This window comes from Tupaia chinensis, unplaced genomic scaffold, assembly GCF_000334495.1.
Source record: "Tupaia chinensis unplaced genomic scaffold, TupChi_1.0 Scaffold000335_1, whole genome shotgun sequence".
Classification (NCBI taxonomy): domain Eukaryota; kingdom Metazoa; phylum Chordata; class Mammalia; order Scandentia; family Tupaiidae; genus Tupaia; species Tupaia belangeri.
In genome coordinates, this window is record NW_006159829.1 from 2,810,372 (window position 1) to 2,827,098 (window position 16,727).

Sequence of the window (16,727 nt, forward strand, 5' to 3'; positions counted from 1 at the left end):
TTCCGATGGCAGCCTCGCCTGTAAAATGGGGACGAGTCCCTACCTCCCAGGAGAGGCGTTAGGGCTGGCTGACCTACACATGGAAAGGCCCCGGAGCGCCGTGGGCCCAGCCCTTCATCACGTTAGCAGCTACCGCTGTGATAGTATCACTGCTGATTATCAGATAGTGAGTTCCGGAAGACTGTGGCTCCAGATTGCAAAGCTGCCTCACCGTTTTCCCGAGAAAGGGCATGTTTTTCCTTAAAATTGAGTTATCCAGGCCAGCAGTGCATGAGAGTTTCAAGCCGACGAGTCCTGGATGTGAACAGTGGTCAGCCATGTGGGAGTCCAGCTATGTAACTGCTACACCACTAGCTGGTCCCAAGCTATTTTTATTTCTTTTTTTTTTTTGAGAGGTTTTTTAATTATTATTATTATTATTATTATTTGCTGTAGGGCGCGTGTGCTTGCCAGAAAGACAGAGAGAGACAGAGAGACAGAAAGTAAGAAATCACCCTCCAGGGGGGATAGCCATGCCGCAATCCCTTCTCCTCCACTCTCCTCTCGGGATCTTGGGCATGCATGCACATGTGCCCAGCGTGAGTTTAAGCCACTGGGTCTGGGACTCAAACTGCGGACGGCTACATGGGAATTCAGCTACATAGCCATTACGCTAACTGCTGGTCCCCAAGCTTTTTTTTTTTAGTTGCTAGAGAGTGCACGCTGTCACCAGAGGGAGATGGGGGCTGGGAAAGTGGGGAGAAAACATCCCCAAGAGATGTGGTCACATAGCTATCCCTTCTTCTCCATCTCTCCATGCTGCTGAGATTTGCTAGGTCTTTCAAAACTCCTGGGCCTGGTTTTGAACTGCAGTTGGCCATGTGGGAGCTAGCTCCTTTAATTACTAGGCTATGAGGCTGGCTCTCAACCCTGCTTTTTATGGTTTAAATCTATTTTCTCATCTGCAAAATTAAAATAGTATTGTTTAGTTTCTATGGTTGCAGGAGTTAGGCACTGTGAATCCAAAACACTTAAGAGCTGCTCAGTAGAAATCTGTCACAGTGACACAGACTGGTCAGAACTGACACTGCTGCGTCATCATCTACGGAAACTTGTAAATACTAGGAGTTTGTCATTCCCAAGTTGACCATAGCCAGTAAGTTCAGAAAAATTGATACTGAGCTGTTTGCAGGGAATAAGCTTCTCTCTTTTGTGATGAAAGAAAATTTAGATTTGTTTCTGTACCTTTAATAGGTTAAAAAAGTTAAAATGTTGATTTGACCATTGTCTGTATTTTCCTTTATAGAGAGAATTAGAGGGTTGTCGTGGATAGTGTCATTTTACTATGTTAATGCATGTTTGCACATTTCAACCAAAAGGTATAGTTTTATAGTTCCCAGCCCTCGGGGAAGTATTTTGCGGGGCACTCTGAGATTTTGAACACGGAAGTGCCCCTGCCACCTGCAGGGCCGACTCGCCTAAGACCGGCCTTCGGCGCAGTGCTGACCTAGGACAGAGCAGCTTTGCCCCAATTGCCAAGGTGAGGCTTCTGTCTGGGGCCTCACCTCTGTGCCCTAAAGTGAACGGTCTGGACCACATTCCCAAGATTCCTTTCTGCTCTTCGAGCCTGCGTTTTGTCTGTATCAGGCTGTTAACATTTCCAGATGAACTGAGTACCCTCCCTTCCTTGGGGCAGAATTCAGCATGCGCCCGGCAAGCTTCGGCAAGCTCCGGCAAGCTCCGGCAAGCTCCGGCAAGCTCCGGCAAGCGCCGAGCCGAGCAGGTCTCTGAGCCTCCTATACCTATGTATATAAAATACTGGTCATTTCTTACCGCGCAGCAGCTCGGAAAGACTTTTCTGGCCATAGGTGGCGCCATTGTACCTTTAAAAAAAAAAAACGCTGATTTTCCTCTCTCTAGGAGACTTAAACAAGGTTCCTGTATTTGACCTCTTTGTTTAGTGCCTCAGTAGAGCACAGGGCCCATTAGATTGGGAGACCTGGGAAAAGGAGCCTCGTTGTATCTCTGACTCTGTCATGTGAGCACGAGAATTTCACACGTGCTCTGTGAGGAGCAGTGAAATGGACTTCCGCTATCAGGAACCCGCCAGCCGGGATCTCTATAAAGAAAAGAGACTGTCTCTGGAGTCCGCTAAAACTGGGAAGAACACTGGGCTCCCTGGGCAGCAAAGCCGGGAGGTACCCCGGGGCCCTGGAGTAGCTGAGCTTTGAGCCCCGCTGGCTTGTGTTTGAATACAGGCGCTGCCGCTCAGGCCTGCTCCCGCCAGCCCTCTGAGAGTGCCCCCGCTTCTGCACGCGTGCGACGTGTCCGGCACAGTGGCCCTCTCGTGAGCGATCTCCTTAACCACGAGCCGCTATTTTGTCTGAAGCCGGCACTTTATAGCAATCGCTAAGGAATTGAAATAGGAGAAGGTGGTTTTATGAGGCAAGACCCAGTTGAGAGAAGAGGGAGGTGAGAGAGGGCCGTGCTTCTTGTACCTGAGACTGAGTGGCACTGGAGAGACGGCGTTCTAGGCCACCTCTAACCTGCCAAGCCCCGGAATCTTTGTTCATTAATGTGTATTGGGGTTTAAAGGGACCCAATAATAAAGCCCCTGATTTCTCTACCAAGCAACTGAGAGACGAGACAGAAGAGGAGGCAGGTAGACAGATGTATGTCCCTAGCTCTGAGAAAGTCCCATTCTCCTTGAACTTGGGAGTTGCAGGAAAATGGGGCTGACCCAGTCCCAAGCAGCTCTGGGCCACAGTAGGCTTTCCTAGGAGGGTCCTCCCCTTCAGGCTACGGGTGTGGCAGCGTTCCATGTGCTCCCTCACGTGCCAGCGTGCCAGGAAGGGGGAAGGGAGAAGGGTTCACGTGCCCGGCTTGTCTCTCGGCAGTCTCCTGGCTCACTCCCTGGATTTCAGGCAGGAACAGGAGTTCACGGGAGGGCTCCCGTGTTTAGGGAGAAGCCTTCCTTGTGGAAAACAGAGGAGTGGGGAGCACGTCCTCCCTCTCCCAAAGATAAATGGGCATTGGGAGGGCCAGAGGGGGCGCCCCAAGAATTTAAAAATAAAGATATTCTTTCCGACTTAGACTAGGGAGGGAGTCAGAACATGATCAGAATGGAGAGCTGTAAAGTCATAGTTTTAAGAGTTAAAACTATTTGAACTTTTTAAAAAGAATTATTTTATTTAACTTTGTTTATTTGTTTTAATTTTGACCGGAGAGGGACAGAGTGAGAGTGAAAGTGAGAGAGAGAGAAAGAGAAAGAGAGAGAAAGTGAGAAAGCAAGCCACCGGGTCCGGGACCAAACCCACGGCGGAGCCATGTGGGAGTCTAGTGCCTTTAACCACCACGCCACCTGCCAGCCCCCATTTTCTTTCTTTCTTTCTTTTTCTTTCTTTCTTTCTTTCTTTCTTTCTTTCTTTCTTTCTTTCTTTCTTTCTTTCTTTCTTTCTTTCTTTCTTTCTTTCTTTGTTTTGGGAGAGATTTTTGCTATAGGGCGTATGCACTCGCCAGACAGACAGAGAGAGACATAGAGACAGAAAGCGAGAAATCACTCCCCAGGGGGGATGGTCACGCTGCAATCCCTTCTCTTCCATTCTCCTCTCGGGATCTTGGGCACACACGCACACGCGCCTGGCATGAGTTTTAAGCCACTGGGTCCAGGACGCGAACCACAGTCGACTACGTGGGAGTCCAGCGACATAGCCATTACGCTAACTGCTGGTTCCCTGCCAGCCCCCATTTGAGCATTTAAAATGAGCCGAACAATATCGTAAGCGTGTTACACAGGCTAATTTAATCCTTACGACAACCTGGGTCAATTATTACCCCTACTTTATAGAAGCGAGACTGAGGTGCAGAGAGGGTAAGTAACTTGACCAAGGCCGTGGAGATTAGTAACTGGCAGAAGAGCTGCGATTTGAAACCTGCTGGTCTGCTCTGGCCCAGAGACCGGCCTCCGGCGCCCAGCGGCCCCAGCTCAGCTATGGCTCGGAATGAGCCTTATGTGCAGGCGGGGCTTGCCAGCCTGGAAGGGTGGGAGAGGGTGCTGCACACTGGCAGTCGCGTCTGGCGTCTGTGAGAGTGACCTGTGGTCAGCACTGCTCTGTCCCTGTGGCAGAACGGGGTCAGTTGAGCTCATCCAGAAGGCCCTCCTGCCCTGCGTCTGTTCATGCTTGCCCTGCCACCTCCTGCCTGTGATTTGGCCCTTGAGGAGAAAACATGTTGAATCCCGATGTTTTGGTCTGATGGATAATGTTTTGTCTTCCTACATTAGGAAGTTAAATCTCCAGTGTTCGTGCATCAGGCCTTTAAGAGTTTGGTGAACGTGAAGTTAGCCCACTGGAGCCTGATGATGCGGGTAATCAGACACCTGATCACTGTGGCAGTGGCTCTGAGGCCCCGAAGTTTCAGTCCCACCCCGTTTCAGTAAGAGTGCTTGCTACTGAACATACCTCTTCAGCCTTGCTTCTGAGCTGTAAAACGATAATGTCAACTTGTGTCTTTCAAACTGCCAGGTCTGAGCCTCGGAGGGTCCAGCTGCTTCAACCACCATGCCACTGGTTGGCCTTCAAAGACATGTTTTCATGAAGTTAAACTTGTGCTAGAATCCAAATTTTCCATGAACTTTCTGAAGTCTACTCTTCCTTGCACAAATAGTATTCCTAGGTCACTTGGCTTATTTGTGGAGATAAATTCTCCCAGTTGTTGAGGAGCTGGGAGCCTGAGCTTCGACGGAGGGGAGGGCAGGCACAAGGGCACTTTGCATTTCGCGCAGGGTATGAGAACCCTAGTCTTCCCTTTTTTCCCTCTGGAGCAAGCAAGCCCTGGACTTGTAACACTGTTACCCAGCACTGCTTCTCTGGACAGGTCCAAGTGTCCCAGGGTTTTCAAGGCCTTGGGAATGATGAAATGTGTTTTAGTAGCTGTCTTTAAAAGTAGTTTTGTTTTCCAAATAAAAGACGATGATCTGTTCTTTCTTCCAGGGGCACAAGAAGTTCTCATTGATCCAGGTACATGATCTATGTGCTAAGTTTCTTTCGGTTGTTTTTAGAGTGCTTGTTTCATGGTGGTGTGAATGAATGGTTGCAATTTCTCGATTGTGATCTTTGGAATATTCTGATTTAAGTAACTTTAAATCAGAACTGTTAAAAGCCTGATTATTGTTTGGTTTTTGTCTAATGGGGCACCCTATTGCTTTATGTTGTCTGTTGAAGAGGAAAGTGCTTCCTCCAGCATGGTTTGAAAATTGTGCTTTTCATTCTTTGACTGCATTGAGCATGCTTGTGCTGTCAATTTTGAATTTGTTCACAGTAATGACTTCACTCTGTTTCCATGGCTTGTGCTCCTTTCAAACATGTTTGACTTATAATTCATTCCCTACTGCATTTCATTTGTGTGTTAATGGGAACACAAAGAAATTTTGTAATTTTTACAGGGGTGGGTTTTTCTTTCCCCTCTTACTATTAGGTTGTTAGAAAAGTCATGACATATTTTTCTATGTTTTTTTCCTGTAAAAATGTGTCTTCATGACTTTTCCAACAACCTGATACCTTCTGTAATTAATAAAGCAAAAATCCCTTTAATTACAGCTTTTAATTGGGCTCTATTATTTTCTGGCTTAATTGGCAGCAATAACAGGATAAATAACAAGAAAAATAGAAACTTCCTTTGAAGAATAAAAGCAGACAGTTGTACGTACACAGGCCGTGTGACACGTCCCTTCCATCCCATCATCATGTCTTGATTCTGGAGTTGCTTTGGTCAGAGAGTGCATATGCTCACAGGAGAGAGACTGAGAGAAACAATGAGAGGGAAAGTGAGAAATCACCCCACGGCCACGCCACAACTCCTTTTCCATTCTTCTCCTGGGATTTTGGGTACACACACACACACACACACACATGCACTTGGCATGATTTCAAGTTGCCAGGTCTGGGACCACGGCTGGCCACGCGGGAGCCCAGCACCTGAACTACCGTGCCTCCTGCTGGTACCTGCAGGCTTTTGTCATAACAGTCCTTGCGCAAAAATGTTGTAAAATATTTTGCCTTTGCTGCTTTCTCGAGGCTGATGGCTACGTTTCTTGGGAGGGTTTGAGGACAGCGTAGAGGAAGGACAACAAAGGCTTTATTTCGCTTTCAGTAGACCTGAGTTGCTGAAAATAGGCAGAGCATGGCAGGTTTATGTGACCGAGAAACTGAACAACGCCCTGAAACTGATGGAAAGCTAAACTGATGTTGGGACATTGGCACTTGACCAGTACGAGTCAGTGCAGTCTGCCAGTTACGCAGGGTACAAGGCAGTGAATCCCAGCATGCAAATCACTTTACTGGAGGGGATTAGATGTGTATACCAAGCAGAAGTAGCTTAAGGCTATGAGGAAACTCAGTCCTTGAGATAAAGAAAGGACATATCTACATGCAGGTGTGAAATTTTTAAAAATAAGGTGAATAGAGAGGGACTGGAGTTGAGAGTGCTGGGGTAAACGCAAGGACAGTTTTGTGGGCTTTGCTGTTGAGGCTCGTGTCAAGGTTCCACTGGAGGCTGGAATCCACGCGCGGGGCACAGAAGCAGTGTCCGGCCTCCGAGGGCTTCTCCTGCAGGGAGCCGAGTTAAGCGTATGGTGTGACTTCTTCCCACCCAAGGGACAGCAGAGAGCCCAGACCCCGCTCCTCCTTGGTTCTGGTTCCTGCCGCACAGGCTGCTCCCGTGCTGCCATGGCTTCTGCCTCTGCTCACCGGGGCCTGTGTACAGGGACCGCTGCCCCTGCTAAAACACCATCCTCCGAGCACTAGTCCGTGCTCCCGTTTAAACCCTTGTGTGCGTGTCAGGTGACTGTGCAGAGGGGTCCCATCACAGCTCCCAGGAGCAGAGATCTGCTGTCCTTCACCTCGTGCGTCCAAGTTATCATAAATTATCACTTTCACTTTATTTTTGAATTTTAAATGATGTAATTAAAAAATGGATGATTTATTTACTTTTACTTATTATTATTATTACTTTTTAATTTGCTATAGGGCATGTACACTTACCAGAGAGAGAGTGAGAGAGAGCGCAAGCAAGTCGCCGGGCCTAGGGCTTGAACCACTGTTTGCCAGGTGGGAGTCCAGGGCCGTAACTACCACACCACCTGCTGGGCCCCAGTGATGGACTATTTGACGTGAACTATTTCGGAGGTCTTTTTCTACCTGCTTTCCCACAGTCATTTCCAGAGCTAGGTGAAAACGAGTCACGTTCTTGGGCGCCGCGGCTCTGCTTATCTTCAGACCACGCTCCTCCTCTCGTTGTTTCACCAGTGAGGCTCCTGGGCATTTTCAGTGGAATGATTACTTTCTCAGATTCTCCATATTTCTGAGCTCTTTATGGACAATCAGCAACTATGCCAAGTAAAGCCATCTTTTAGCTAATTATACTCAACTCATATTTTCTTCTCCCATTTTCAGGTTCAGGGGAGTCTCTTCTCTCTATAATAAAAATGAACAATTTGCAGTTATTACATGAGAGCCAGTGTTCCAAGGTACTCTTATTAAAAAAAAGCTTTAAGACAGTTTACTCACATAAAACGCACAGTTCGGTGGTTTTTGGTATGGACAGTTGTGTAACATCGCTGCAGCCCTGTGATGCCATCTCCATGGCCTGGACAGAGGGCCCTGTGCCCACTAGCAGTCAGCCCCTCCCTCCACCCTCCCTCAGCCCCAGAACCACTGTCTCCTCTCTCTAGGGTTTGCCTCTTCTGGACATGCCGTACAAAGGGTTGTCCGGTGAATATTTCCCAGGTTCACTCTTGTCGTAGCACGTGTCCCTACTTCTTTCTCTTGCTGGATAATATTCCATTGTATGGACATACCACATTTTATTTGTCCATTCCATCAGTTGATAGACATTTGTGTTGTTTCTACTTTGTGGTTATTATAATTAATGGTGCTGTGAATATCTGTGTATAAGGTTTTGTGTGGGTATATGTTTTATATTTAAAAATATTTTATTAATTTTTTGTATAATTACTATTATTTAATTTGACCAGAGAGAGTGAGAGAGAAAAAGTGAGAAAGAAGACCTCCAGGTTTGAGACTCGAACTGCGGTTGGCCATGCGGGAGTCCAGCGCCTTAGCCACTACACCACTTGCCGGCCCTGGCTTCAAATTCTATTGTGCGTATGTCCAGGAGGGAGAACTGCTGGTCAGTGTTCAACTCTTTTGAGAAGTTGTCAGATTGGTTTGCAAAGTAGCTGCACCACTTTCCTTCCCGCCAGCGACGGACGGAGTTCCCATTTCGCTACACCCTCCTCAGCCTTGCTTTCTTTTTGATTCTAACCACGTGGCGGGTGTGAAGTGGGTCTCATTTCGAGTTGCATTTTCCCCACATCTAATGATGCGGAGCATCTTTTCATGTGTTTATTCTTCATTTGTATACTTTCCTTGGAAAACTGTCTACTCAGATCCTTTCTGCATTTTTAAATGGAGTTGTCTTTTTATTATTGAATTGTAACAATTCTTTGTATATTGTAGATGGAAGTCCCTTATCAGTTTTATAAGGGCTCTTCAGGAAGTTCGTGGGGGCCGATAGGTGGTGTAATGGTTGGGACACTAGACTCTCACATGGCTGACCGTGGTTTCAGCCCCAGACCTGGCAGCTTGCTTTCTCATACAGAGAGAAAGAAAGCGAGAAATCACCCCCCCCGGGGGATGGCCACACCGCAATCCCTTCTCCTCCATTCTCCTCTCGGGATCTTGGGTACGCACGCACGTGCACCTAGCATGAGTTTAAGCCACCGGGTCTGAGACTTGAACCATGGTCGACTATGGGGGAGTCCAGAGACATAACCATTACCCCAACTGCTGGTCCCTAAAATAATTCTTAAAAAAAGTTTGTGCAAGAATGGAAATAACAGTGGAATTCAAACTAAAGTATGAGTTAATTTTGGTGCAAAAATTTTCAAATCCATGCACAGTTTTTTCATAATACACATTTATTTATAAAAATTATTTCTTTAATTTTATTTGTTGCTATTATTTATTTTTAAAAATTTGACCAAGGTGACAGAGAGAGGAGTGGAAAGTGAGAAAGCAAGCTGCCATGTCCAAGACTTGAATACAGCTGGCCATGTGGGAGCCCAGCACCTTAACCACCCATCACCTGCCGGCCCCCGTAATACACGTTTTCTGTGAACTTTTTGGAGACTCCTTATGGTTAGTAAAGTTTTTCTTCCTTTTTTTGGAATTATCTTTTTATTTTCTTGATAGTGTCCTTCACAGTATACATGTTTAATTTTTTTTTATTTTAGAATTTATTTTTTACTGCCAGAGTGCATGAGAACTCACCAGAAAAAGAGAGAGAGTGAAAGCATCCTTTCTGTCGCGCGTGGCCATGCCTCGCTCCCTTTTTCTTTCTCTCTCCATCCTGTCAGGATCTGGGACCGTGCACACATGCGTGCCTGGTGTGTTTTCAAGCTACCAGGGCCAGCGTCTGAGCCTCAGTCAGCGTGTGGTACCCAGCTAGTGCAGAGAGCTTAACCACTCTGCTGAGGGGCAGGCTCACGTTGATTTTATTTTACTTTTTTAGATTTTTGCCATAGGTTGGATGCATTCACTGGAGAGAGACAAATAGAGACAGAGAGAGAGAGAAAGAGAGAACCTCTCCCCCCTGGAATGGTCACAGCATAATCCCTTCTCCATTCTACTCTCGGGATTTGGAGCATGCATGCACGCGTGCTAGGTGTGTTTTTCAAGCAGCTGGGTCCGGGACTAGAACCACAGAATTGATCTTGTGGGATCCAATGCCTTCACCACCATACCACCTGCTGGCCCAGGACTGGCTCACATTTTAGATTTTGATGAAGTCCAGCTTCTCTATGTTTTCCTGTTGCTTGTACTGTTGGTGTCATCTAAGATCTAAGATATTTTGTATCACCTTTACATACAAAGGACTTTAATCCTCGCAACTGTGGGAGGTAGGTAATGTATCCTTCCCTGGAGAGCAGACTGAGCTGGGGCTCAGGACTTGCACAAGGTCACAGCTGGTAGTGGTAATGTGGGAGTTTGTCCTTGCACCTGTCCTCTTATTTTTTTTTAGAGAGTTAAAAATTTTGTTATAGAGTACATGTGTTTGCCAGAGAGACAGAAAGTGAGACATCACCCCCCAGGGGGCATAGCCACCCCACAATTCCTTCTCCTCCATTCTCTTCTAGGGATCTTGGGCACGCACACGCACTCAGCGTGAGTTTTAAGCCGCCAGGTTTGGGACTCGAACCTTGGTCACCTACATGGGAGTCCAGAGAGAGAACCTCTCCCCCCTGGAATGGTCACAGCATAATCCCTTCTCCATTCTACTCTCGGGATTTGGAGCATGCATGCACGCGTGCTAGGTGTGTTTTTCAAGCAGCTGGGTCCGGGACTAGAACCACAGAATTGATCTTGTGGGATCCAATGCCTTCACCACCATACCACCTGCTGGCCCAGGACTGGCTCACATTTTAGATTTTGATGAAGTCCAGCTTCTCTATGTTTTCCTGTTGCTTGTACTGTTGGTGTCATCTAAGATCTAAGATATTTTGTATCACCTTTACATACAAAGGACTTTAATCCTCGCAACTGTGGGAGGTAGGTAATGTATCCTTCCCTGGAGAGCAGACTGAGCTGGGGCTCAGGACTTGCACAAGGTCACAGCTGGTAGTGGTAATGTGGGAGTTTGTCCTTGCACCTGTCCTCTTATTTTTTTTTAGAGAGTTAAAAATTTTGTTATAGAGTACATGTGTTTGCCAGAGAGACAGAAAGTGAGACATCACCCCCCAGGGGGCATAGCCACCCCACAATTCCTTCTCCTCCATTCTCTTCTAGGGATCTTGGGCACGCACACGCACTCAGCGTGAGTTTTAAGCCGCCAGGTTTGGGACTCGAACCTTGGTCACCTACATGGGAGTCCAGTGACATAGCCATCACATCATCTGCTGGTCCCAGCATCTGTCCTCTTATACTGAGCTCTGTTCCTTTAAACAGGAAATGGCTTCTGGCCAGGTTCTGTCCCCCTTAGCGGCCATCTCTTCCGTCACCATAGAGCCCACTGCAGCTTTGTGTCGGCTCACGTGGGCTGACTCTCGGCTTCTGTTGGCCTTGCCGGCTCTCAGAGACGACCCTGCGGGGTGACCTAACGGGGTGCTTCCTCATGCCACAGTGCTTGAAATGCCAGGACCATTTCCTCGATTGCACTTTGTAACTAATGAAGCGCTTGGAAGTCCCGCCGCCGACACCGCTGAGAGCCCGTCCCCCTTTACCGCGCTCGCTCGTGGCACCTGGCGTGGGGCCTGCAGTCCTGCAGAGGAGTTAGCCTCAGAGCGCTTGAGCCACTGTATGACCGGGTTGACAGCAGTATCTGATGTTCATGCCCCACGGGGGCACTGACATAAAAATACCTGTCAGATCGCTTAAAGGGCCGGAGCTTTGAGGAGAGTGCTGCCAGCCACACCAAGGCACTGCGCTAATTTTAGATCTATCCTAGACACATGGTGGTTACACAGCAGAGTGGATTCGTTAGCTCGGCTTGGTAAAGAGAAGCGTGCTGTTGATTACTTGTCCTAATTAAAATAGTCTGCCCCTGTTACAGTGATTGATTAGTGCCCATGAGCAAACAGAAGGACATGTGTGTTTATTTGCAACGTGGGTAAACTTTACATATATGTGTATACGTGTAGATACTTCCAGTTTTAAGAGCATTTTGCGACTTCTGAACACTGTTCTAACTTTAGAATTCTATTTCAAAGATCCTCACTGGGGCCGGAAGGTGGTGTGGTGGATAAGGCACTGGATTCCTGCATGGCCGACTATAGTTCAAGTCCCAGACTAGGTGGCTAGAATATCACTCCAGGCCTGTGAGCATGTGTGTCCGAGACCCCACCGCAGGGCCAGTTTTCACGTTCCCTCTTTGTCTCTCTCCAGCAAGCACACACTCCCTGTGGTAAAAATCCTAACACGAGACAGAAAGACCACTGCTCTATGTAGCACGCACTGGGCGTTTACCCCGCCTGACGCACACAGCCCGCTTTCCCTCCGTCAGCACGTCCTCCTGTTGTACGGAGGTCGTGTCAGAGTTACAAGAACTGGGGTCTCCGGCCTCTCTTCTGTCCGTTTTTGAAGTTGGCTATCAAATGGGACTTTCCCTTTGTTTCTTGGGTTTTCATTCTGTTATTAGAATTCTTTTTTTAAAAAAATTACTTAATTTGTTATTATTATTTTTATTTGACAAGAGAAGGAGAGAAAGAAAGCGAGAGAGCAAGCTGCCAGATCTGAGTCTTGAACCATGGTTGGCCATGTGTGAGTCCAGCACCCTAACCACTATGTTGGCCCTTGATTAGAATGATTGAAACCGACTTTGTTTTATTATGTTGTATAGATTTTTCTAGAAATTCGGTGTGTCTGTGCTTTTAAGCTTTCAATTTATGAGAAACTTAAATGCATTCTTCAGTTTTTTCCTTTATTCATGAGTACATATGCATGTGAGAGAGGGAGAGGATGGCCACACAGCAATCCCTTCTCCTCCCTTCTCCTGAGATCTTGGGTCACACTCACATACATGCCCAGCTAGAGTTTTAAGCCACCGAGTCTGGGACTTGATACGTGGTCGGCCCTGTGAGAGTCCAGTGACATAACCACTATGCCATCTGCTGGCCCCAATGCTTTTCATTAGTTAAGCCAATCTTCCATTCCTGAACTTAATCCCACTCGGTCATACGTGTGATTCTATCTGCTGGACGCTGTTCACTAGTATTTCTCGGAGGATTTCTGTACCACTGTACACAAGATATTTTGGTCTGGAGCTGTCTCTTGCTTCGATGCCTTTTCCTGGTTTCAGTGTCAGGGCGGTATTGACGTTGGAGTAAGTGGCTGGTGTTCCATCTCTTCTTTTTTTTTGGGAGGAGTTTGTGAAGAATTGGTGTCAATTTGTCCTTAAATCGGCTAGAATTCAACATCGATTCCATCTGTGCTTGGGCTTTATATCCAGGGCATTTTTGATTATTGATTAAATCTCTTTACTTGTTAGGGCTCTATTCAGACTTCCTGTCTTCAGGAGTCAGTTTTGGGAGTTCGTGTTTTTCCAGAACTCTGCTCATCTCATCTAGAACATGTGATTTAGTGGCATGTAATTGTTCATACTCCTTCCTCATAGTATTTCCCTTTTTCTCTTTTTTTAGGTCTTTGCCACAGGGCATGTGTGTTCACTGGAGAGAGAGGAAGCGAGAGAAAGTGAGAAATCACCTCTGGGGGAAGGCCATGCCACATCCCTTCTTGTCCGTTCTCCTCTCAGGGTTTTGGGATGCACACACACAAACCGCTGGGGCCAGTACTTGAACGTGTTGGGCGTGTGGCACCCCAGTGCTCTGACCACAAGCCACCTGCTGGCTCCCGTGTCTCCCTTTATTCCTACGAGGTTAGTGGGAATGTTCGCTCTTCCAGCTCCGAACTGAGTAACTTGGGAACTCATCTCTTTTCTTGGCCAGTTAGTCAAATAATCAATTTTGTTGATTATTTTTAAAAGTTTATTTATTAGGACCAGCAGATGGCGTAGTGGTTACATCATTGGACTCCCACATAGTTGGTTGTGCGTGGTTCGAGTCCTGGACCTGCTGGCTTTAAACTCATGCCAGGTGCATGTCTGTGCATGCCCAAGATCTCGGGAGGAGGATGGAGGAGAAGGCGTGTCCTTCCCCCAGGGAACGATTTCTCACTTTCTGTCTTTCTGTCTCTTCTTTGCAGAGAGTACACACGCCCTATAGCAAAAATCTAACAACGACAAAAAGTTAATTTACTTATTCCATGTGACAGAGAGAGAAAGAGAGAGAGACAGCCAGACAGACAGGACCCCTGACAGGGCCCAGATGCTGGGACCCACCCTCAGCGTCGCCAGCCTGGATCGTGGGCACACCAGCACCTGGCGTTCTCAGGGAGATGCGGACGGCAGCCCGCCTCGCTGCGTGACACGCTCAGCACTGTGCCACCACTTGCCCGGTTGCTCGTCTTAAAGAACCTGCTGTTAGTTTTGTTGATTTTTCTATTTTTTTCTTTTCTTTTTTCTCTCTCTCTCTCTTTTTCTTTTTAAGTTTGCTATAGGGTGTGTGTGCTTTCCAGAGAGAGATGGAGAGAGAGAGAGAGAAAGTGAGAAATCACCCCCAGGGATGGTCACACACAGTCCATTCTCCTTGTGAGATTTTGGTGCACATGCACCCAGCGTGGTTTTTGAGCTACTGATCCGAGACCTGAACGTTGGAGCCGGCCCTGTGGGATCCAGAGGTGTGCCCGATGCTGCTGGGCGGAGGCTGGGGACAGGTCTGTTAGTTCTCCCCGTGGGAGTCTGCTGTCCTATGTATTTCTGCCAGACGGTTTTGCCATACTTTCTTTGTCTCTTAAATTGTTTAAAAAACGGAACTCCTTTGGCATTTCTTCCTGGGTTAATTTCTCTCTAACTCTTTTGACTTGAATTCTTTATTCTTTTCGATTTTTATCTCTAGTCTCAATCCAGGATTTCTCTTTCCTGGGGAATACGAAAACCAGGTTCTATGGTAGACATGGTTCTTTCCTCAGGGGCTGGCAGCTGTCAGCAGAGCCAGCCAGAGGCAGGCCGGACTCTGCTCAGTTTGTCGTGCCCACGTGACGTGTTCTGTGCAGCACGCGGCTGCGGTGGGCAGCACGTCCTTGAGCCCTGCCCAGTGCCTGGTGGAGGAGGTGGCCAGTGGGCGTCACAGTGAAGGGACAACTCATTCTGCTCACAGCCTGTGGTCGTAGTTTGTAATCTGTCTTCTCTATTTTCATTTTGTTTCATTTATATTCCCAATTGTATGTTCTAGTGCTTTTTGTCTACTGAAATGCATCATGGTTTATTTATTTATTTATTTTTTTAATTTAGAATTTTATGAATTTTTCCTTCATTCCCATGACAGAGAGAGAGAAAGAGACAGACAGACAGAGAGGAGCCCTGTCCACAGGGCCCGGGCGTGCCGTGACCCTTCTCCTGCAGTCCTGCCTTTGCATCCTGCTTACCCTTGCACATGCCTGGCGTGCCTCAGGCTGCCCAGGTCGGGGATCAGAACTGCGTCGTCAAATGAGATCCAGCTTTCCTTGAGCAGTGCGTCATTACTGCACTGGAGCCAGTCCTACATCTGTTTTCTATTGTTTTTTTTTTTTTTAAGGTTTTTCCTGTAGAGCACCAGAGAGAGACAGGAACAGAGGCCACAAGCCCTTCTCCTCTTTCTCCTCTCAGGATTTTGGGCATGCACACACACACACACACACACACACACCCAGCATGGTTTTCCAGCCATTGGGTCTGGAATTAGAGCTGCGATTGGCCATGTGGGAGCCCAGTGCCTTAACCACCACACCACCTGCTGTTTTCTTTTCTGGTTCTTCTTTTTCTTTTGAAAGTTTGTCAGAGGATACAGCATATGTTCTCCAGAGAGACAGAGAAAGAGGACGAGGGGGAGAGCACCCCCGTGGAGTGTGATCATGTTATAGTCCCTTCTCCGTTTCTTCACCCTGTTGGTTTTGGTATGCACGCACACCAGCCATCAGGGCCAGGATTCAAACCATATGATTGGCCGCGTGGGGTCTGCTCCCTTAACTACCAGGCCATTGAGCTGGCCTGTGCCCCTGTTCTCAATACATTTGTCTTGTAAATTGGTGAGTTCACCAGAATTCTATTTTCTTTTCAAATGTTGATTCTCAAATAATTTAGAACCTACAAATCTTACAAAATTTTTTTAAAGATTGGTAAAAAGAACTCTGATGCACTCTACATCTAGATTCACCAGCTATTGGGCGTGGTGGCACCCGCCCTGCAGCTGACTCCCCGGTTATTATTTGCTCTACGATTCGATCTGTGTGTGCGTGTGTGTCTGTGTGTGCATGTGTGCATGTGTGTTTATGCTATGTAAGAAGCAGTTGCAGACCTGACACCCTGCCTTAAACACACCAATGTGCATTCCCCAAGGACAAGGCCATTGTCTTTGTCTGCTGATGCATTGCTATCAGAAATACCTGAGAATGGGTGAATTCAAGAGAATAGAGGTTTATTTTGATGCGTGGTTCTGGTGGCTGGGAAGTCCAAAGGCACAGCAGAATGACAGAAGGCAGAGCTTTTAGCAGAGCAGAGGGTCATCGGTAGGCGCGTGGCTCTCTCTGTCTGCTCTTCTGGTCATACGCCCACTGCTTATAAACCCACCAGAACTCAGTCATGGCGGCCCTGCCCCATCGACATGATCACATCCGAAGGGCCCACCATTCGACCCCATGTCAGATTAGAGTTCTACCCTGGGACTCCCTTTATAATGGCTGAACACATGAATTTTGAGGGACATATTCAGATGACAGTCATTCACATAAACAGTACTGTGATTATAATCAGGAAATTAAACACTGGTGCAATACCTTTATCTGCAATGCATTCCAACAACTGTCCCAGTACAGCGGTTGCATTTCATTCCTCATGAAACTCTACCCACTCATAGCTCAGCGAGGATTTAAGCTGGGTCAATGACTGCTTAGATAACTGTCAAATGGCGGCCGTCTGACTCCCCAATTCCTTAGGCTTTTTTTTTTTTTTTTTTTTGAGAGGTTTTGCTATAGGGCGCGTGCGCTCATCAGACAGACAGAGAAGTACAGAGAGAAAGCGAGAAATCACTCCCCATGGGGGATGGCCACGCCACAATCCCTTCTCCATTCTCCTCTCGGGATCTTGGGCATGCACACACGCCC

The 16,727-nt window shown here is 47.3% G+C and overlaps 1 protein-coding gene across 5 annotated transcripts in view; it reads left to right on the forward strand.

Moving 5' to 3' along the window:
- The window catches only part of TRAPPC9 (trafficking protein particle complex subunit 9), a 635,544-nt gene that overhangs the window by 63,395 nt on the left and 555,422 nt on the right, over positions 1-16,727 (forward strand). For 4 of the 5 annotated variants that reach the window (XM_006152123.3, XM_006152122.3, XM_006152126.3 and 1 more), the window contains one exon: positions 4,971-4,997. The exons of the other annotated variant lie outside the window; for it this stretch is intronic. In XM_006152123.3, the coding sequence (XP_006152185.1) occupies positions 4,971-4,997 (27 nt within the window). The remainder of the gene's footprint in view (positions 1-4,970; positions 4,998-16,727) is intronic. 5 annotated transcript variants of the gene reach the window in all.